The sequence below is a fragment of the Mya arenaria genome, chromosome 12 (assembly GCF_026914265.1).
Source record: "Mya arenaria isolate MELC-2E11 chromosome 12, ASM2691426v1".
NCBI lineage: Eukaryota > Metazoa > Mollusca > Bivalvia > Myida > Myidae > Mya > Mya arenaria.
In genome coordinates, this window is record NC_069133.1 from 54,271,754 (window position 1) to 54,277,656 (window position 5,903).

Here is a 5,903-nt window from a genome sequence, read left to right on the forward strand (position 1 = left end):
ACAATCGGAAGACCATTGCGTCGTGTAATACATTTGTAGACCATCGCGTCTGTGAACAATCGAAAGACCCTGGCGTTGTGTAAGATCTTCGTGAGGTGTGAAGATTTAAAAGACCATTGTGTCATGTGAACAATTGGAAGACCATTGAGTAGTGTGATGAATAATGCGTCGCAGTTTTAGCAATAGGGAGACTGTTGCGCCGTGTGAACAATTGTGAGACCAATGTGCCGTATGAAACCGTGGAGGACCACTGCGTCGTGTGTTCAATTGAGGGACCACGGCGTCGTGTGGACAAGTGGAAGGACATTGCGTATTGTGAAACAGTTTGAAGACCATTACGTCGCTGGAAACAATTGAAAAACCATTGTGCCGTTTGTATTACGCTAAACTGCAAGCGCGTCGTTTGACACGAACAAAAAACACATTGATACCATGAACTAGTGCCGCTGGCGTTCCTTTGTTGGCGGTTCAGTGACGCTATGTATATTGGTATGGCTAAAATGACAAAAGAACCAGATTTAATTCCGGTTGCAAATAGGTAGATAGGTAAGCCTATGAAAAAGTTCGTAATGCTATTTAAATGAAATCACATCGAATTCTTCTGACACAATATTATTCCAATTACTGACCATTGGGTGGCCGAAGGCTACACTTGGTGTTCGCACCTCGTGATTCTCCGATGCATGAAGCAAACGATGCAGCGGATGGTAGTATACCTAATAGAAGTGTTATAAACAATGGATTAATCCTATTTGCAACCAGTCTGGTGCTTGATAAAATAAATCTTAACCGTACCTGGCGTAGTGTGTCAACAACTTTGAGCCAGAACTGGGCCGGTATTTATAAAACATCTTAAATCATTTCCTATCTTAAGTATTTTTCCTGAGTTAAGTATCTCGCCGATCATATGATATAATAATTTACAAATATCTTAACTACTTTGACTTTGACTACCGTCGACATTGATTTTATTGCATTAAGAGGCTTTAATTTAAAAAAAAAAACTTATACTTTCCTTTAAATTTGACTAATATGAACAATTTAAGAATCGACTTAAGTTATTTTTTTTTACTTAAGATGCTTTATGAATTCCGGCCCAGGTCGAAATGTGTATTATTTTACACGAATACAAGTTGCAAGAATCTTTATTAAAGAGCTATATTTTCCGACATGAATAACAAACAGACATAACATATCAAAACATAACAAAGGGCTGGCGACCTGGAAATAAATACTAAGATATTTTTTTTAAAATGTATAAGGGCCATACAAACGAATAAAAGAATGTTTCACATATTTCCTAGACAGATATATTGTATTTCTCTGAATTTGAGAACAAGCACGAATCAGAATGAATACAAAAAATGTATTCACAAATATTGAGGGTGACGGTAATCGTCAACATATATAGAATTTATCATCAGTAAAGTGTTAACATTTTCGCAACAGATGTGTTATCGTCCAGTGACCACTGGTCAAGTCACTTACTCATGTGCTTCCTTCCAGTCTTGTAGGTTCGAGTTCCGACGCTTCAATAATTTAACAGGCGGTCCATTCGATATATCAGACATCTTTGAGAGAAGATGGGGTACTCCTTGTGTATCTTTCCCAAAACACTATACTATCTTTTATTTATAACTTTTACACTTTGCAGAGCGCTATCTTTAGTTCCCGACTATAAAGTAGCCCAAACGGTTCTCTGTAAGATCTGTCAGCATGTGTGTTCGACCTTTATTGGTTCTTTCTCCGTCCTTATTACAAGACCTAACAATTACGGTAAATATTCCACCAATGATCACTGGTCGTCCTTCTCTTCTTGGCGTAGCCAATAATATCCCGTAAGCTATATGGAGATAGAAAGATTATATAGGTGGCAGTATTGTCTGCTTGATCATGTGTCCATTGTTGATCTTACACACTTCGGCCGTTGCCTACCTTTTCGCAATAGTTTTTTGATAGTTTATAAAAACAATCGTTACAGACGTGATGTTATGCAAGGCTGATTGCCAATGTAAACGCAACAGTTTTCAGCCGGTTAGCTGGTTGACCCGCCCCTGATGCAAACGTAATCAGCATATGTATTGCACTGCAGTGTGTATTTTACTTTATGGGCATACTTATATAACTTCACTCCTTCATAGTTCTCTTAGATCACGAGGACCGTTTGGTAGTCAATGCTAGTGAGTTACTGAAATTGCAATGTTTTAAATGACACAGTCACTGATGCTTTATATCTCTTTAAAAATAACGTTAGAAAGATATCAGCATTACTGAAAATCCACCCACCATTCAACGACGATTAAATGAAAGTGAAGCCCTTAATATGGAAGTTATCCACACAAGTTTAACGTCCATGCAATCAGACAAATTTGCTTAAGAATTTCTGAGGCATACATAAGGTTTGCAAACGCATACAACAAATCGACTTTTGACCCAGGTCCCAGCTAGATGCAAGGCAATAGGTCAGTGACCTTCGCTCTTGAGCGTACTTTATTTCTTCTGCCGTTAATGATTCGTGACCCGTATCTGAGCATGTGTTTTCATGTTTTGGTCGGCTTTTTAACGTTTCATAGTAGGCCTTACATTAATTTGAACTTGTTTGGTTTAGCAGAAGCTATAGCGACAATGTGAAATATGAACTCGCATAATTACCGCGGTATGTTTGCAAAATTGTGATCATTATTTTCTAACTGGTGCATAATCTATGTATTTTAAGTTGCTTACCTATGATGTCACCCCGGGGGTAAACATGTACACTTTTCCATCCTAGCTAACGAAATGCATTTACGCGAGTTATTGAGATCACGTGGGCTTGTGGATTTCTCAACATGTGAGCACAGTCAAGATGTGAGTGAAGTTAGCAGCACAGCAGCATAGCAGCAAGCTGCTAGCAGCAACAGCAGCTAGCTGCTGTGCTGCTGGCAGCTAGCTGCTGCGTTTTTACTATGAATATAATAATATATATTTACTATAATACAATAGTATATAATTGTTTTTTTTATTTCAGCTGTTTATAGGAATACAAATAGGAGTAAGAAAAAAAAAAGATTTTACTGATTTAGCTGATTTGGTAAAATTTTGATTACGGCAGGTTTTTTTTTCATGAGCGGCCCACCAATGCAAACATTTTGTTGGGAAAGGCCATAAATAATAACAATGTTAATGAGGATATCAATGATTCGGCGTTACTTTTGGCTTTGTGAACTAGTGCATGTTAAGAAAGTATGCTCATATATTGACATTTATAGTTAACTAGTGTGTGCTTCAAAAGGCAATGCCTGTTTTGCATTTAAAATAGCCAAAACCAAACCAACTAGACATCTCTTATTTCTAATCAGGGATATGCATAGGTCTCCGAGTCACAACAATGATTCCATATTTCATTTTAATTTTAGCAGGGACCGACTACTCCCAAATTTGACATATACAGGAAAAGACCCTTTGTAATGGAAACACTTAGAGAATTAACTAGGATCTTTGTACTTCTTCTTCTATTAAATAATATTGGTATATTATATCAATAGCCGAACGTGACAATTAAACGTAAAAGGGGAATTAATAAAGAACCAACTTTTAACATCTTAATTTGACTTGAGTCATTTGAACGATAAAACTTTGTCTGCACTTCAACAGCGACTCGCAGTTATGTCAGCTAATACCACAAGCTGGTCAAATGCACGTGCCGCTAAGACAGTGTGGCTCGGGCTCGGTGAAGCTGCACTACTCAACCGGGGTGCGCGGTCGCATACGAGGAGAAATCTTGCACCGTGTGACTTTGTATCTGCAAATGTCCTTCTTGAAAAAAATCCTTTCTTGTTTTATTAAATAAGTACCCTACTGATTTAATTTATTCTTGTATGACCCTTTTATAATTTTTAAACTTGTTCATGAAAACATATTAACTATATAATTGATAGGCAAAAATCATTAAATGCTTGAGACACAGTAACATTTCTTATCATCACAGTACAAAGTAAAATAATGCCAACCATATTTACGAATAGCAATTCAAAAAGTCACACTATACAGAACCGATGAATAAACGCAAACACACTTACATGCACGCACGCACGCGCGCGCACACGCACACACCCATAAGCATATACACGAAAATATTAATACAAAGTCATAACGAAAGTTATCTTAATGGCCTTGTGCTGCTTAGCAGTTCTCCGATCTGGGAATCCAGCCGTGCAGTTATAAAGGTTTTATTATAGAATTGGACTTTTCATCTTTTGTTGTTGTTGCTTTCAAACGATAATAACGGTATTTATACAATGCCTTTGAATAAGAACAAGAGTGATGTTATATATAATAGCCCACCAATATATTTTAACAAAGGATGCTTCACAATTTGGATATAACAATGGTGATCATGCATTTAAAATGGGTTTAAATATAAATGCTATATCACTGTTTAAAAGCTTATCAGTCATATTTATTTTGGTTTATTCAATTAATTCATTTATAGCTATGTATATTGTTTATATGTATTAGTAGGATAATCTACTCGAAAAGTGTCAACCTAAAAGGCCCTGAGCCAATTAACAAATACACAGGAAATGGCTCCTACTGTGACACCAGTGTAATATTGAGAAGATGCACGGCAGTGGATTATCATGGCAAATATTCCTTAAACTAGGCAGAAGTCAATACAATGAACACTCAAGGTCAATATTATTGTATTTTTTTCGGAACTATACGGCACAATATTGTGCGGGTGTTCTTTAAATTGACTTTGACACAATTAACTGTTTACATTCACTCTGACGGAGTTATTAAAAATAAATATTTAAAATATCAAAATCAAGTTCCATTTCTAGAAATACATATTTGATATTAAAAAGTAATTACGAGATAATCGCCAAATTATAACCAATCAAGCTTAGTTACTTATGAAAATCCCTTAAACAATAAAGGTGTTAATCATAAGTATTTCCCTCTCATTGTCCTCTCGAATGTCTTAAACGATTGAGCAGAATAACGTAAATCTTTTTCGATAAAAATGGCCGAGGAGCTCCGAATGTCTCTTGGCTATATTGGACTAACTTTAACGGATTGAAGATGTTACACTGCGGAAAATGGTTTAATATACGAGAATGTACTGAAACCCGTACATTCAATTTGTACGGTAAGTGTACGGGATGTTGAGTATACGGGAGTGTTCGGATTCGTATATTCATAAAACTCGCACATCTTGAGTATACGGGATTCGATGTACGGGCGTGTACTAACCCGTACATTCGTTTTGTAACAAAAAACAATGAATTCTGTAGCCAATTTAGGTCTTTGGGGGTTTGATTTGAAAGCACATATAATATGAAAGTCATTTATACCATTGACTTAAACATATCACTGTTTCGTAAAAAAACAGGATGGTGTCAGTAAAAATTACCTTTGTAGAAAATTTAATGCTTTAATGGGATAGTACTTATACTATTTTGATGGATGAATCGGTACATCTCCGTATATCTTGAGTGTACGGGCATGAACGGTCTCCATACATGTTGAAAATACGGGAATTTATGCTATTCCGTACACTTTGAGAGTATGAGATTACACTCTTCCCGTACACGATGAATATACGATGTTCGGAAATAAACCAGTTCCCGTGCACACTGAGTGTACGGAATAGTAACACTTCCTGTACATTATGGGTATACGGTAATGTACCCTTTCACGTACACACATGTTATAAAGGTTTTGAATTTTGTAATAAAGTCTGGTAATTTGGTGTTATATTTGACAGCATACATGATATGAACAAAATTTAAATCATACACTGGTATACATTGTTCCGTGTTACGCAGGGAAACCGCAATGTGTTAGTAAGGGTCCCGTTGTGTAGGAAATGTTATGCTTTTGGTGGGTTTTAACAACCTTTGATGAAATTAAAGCGACAT

General features: G+C 36.4%; 1 protein-coding gene across 1 annotated transcript in view; it reads right to left on the reverse strand.

Moving 5' to 3' along the window:
* LOC128212077 (glutaminase kidney isoform, mitochondrial-like) overlaps positions 1-1,761 on the reverse strand; it is a 15,829-nt gene extending 14,068 nt beyond the window's left edge. Inside the window, exon 1 of the mRNA XM_052917325.1 lies at positions 1,489-1,761. Coding sequence (XP_052773285.1) covers positions 1,489-1,571 — 83 coding nt within the window. The 5' untranslated portion in view covers positions 1,572-1,761. The remainder of the gene's footprint in view (positions 1-1,488) is intronic.
* Positions 1,762-5,903: the final 4,142 nt, after the last annotated feature.